Source organism: Penaeus monodon, chromosome 20 (assembly GCF_015228065.2).
Source record: "Penaeus monodon isolate SGIC_2016 chromosome 20, NSTDA_Pmon_1, whole genome shotgun sequence".
Taxonomy (NCBI): domain Eukaryota; kingdom Metazoa; phylum Arthropoda; class Malacostraca; order Decapoda; family Penaeidae; genus Penaeus; species Penaeus monodon.
Window position 1 is genome coordinate 46,454,347 of NC_051405.1, and position 279 is coordinate 46,454,625.

The 279-nt window shown below is 43.0% G+C and overlaps 1 protein-coding gene across 1 annotated transcript in view; it reads left to right on the plus strand.

Moving 5' to 3' along the window:
- Positions 1-279, plus strand: part of LOC119585885 (COP1-interactive protein 1-like) — a gene marked incomplete at its 3' end in the record, with an annotated part of 7,195 nt that overhangs the window by 1,788 nt on the left and 5,128 nt on the right. The window contains 1 exon segment of the mRNA XM_037934615.1: positions 129-266. Within this exon segment, the coding sequence (XP_037790543.1) occupies positions 129-266 (138 nt within the window).

Consider the following 279-nt stretch of genomic DNA (forward strand, 5'->3'; position numbering starts at 1 on the left):
AAAAATATGCTCTTTTATGTGTTTCTGGAATGTTTACCTCATTTCAGAACAAAATCAATCTGTTCACTGAGTCTCATTTCATCTGATTCCATACCTGTGACATTCCTGACACCCGTTTATTCCTGCAGGAGGAACACGAGTATCAAGTCCGGGAGATGAACGAGAAGTTTAACGCGAAAGAGACGGAGGCAACCAATCTGCAGAAGGAGGCCAGAGACCTGAGGGAGAACATCAGGAAAAAAAATGAGGAGATCAGATTACTACAGGTTCGTGCATGAG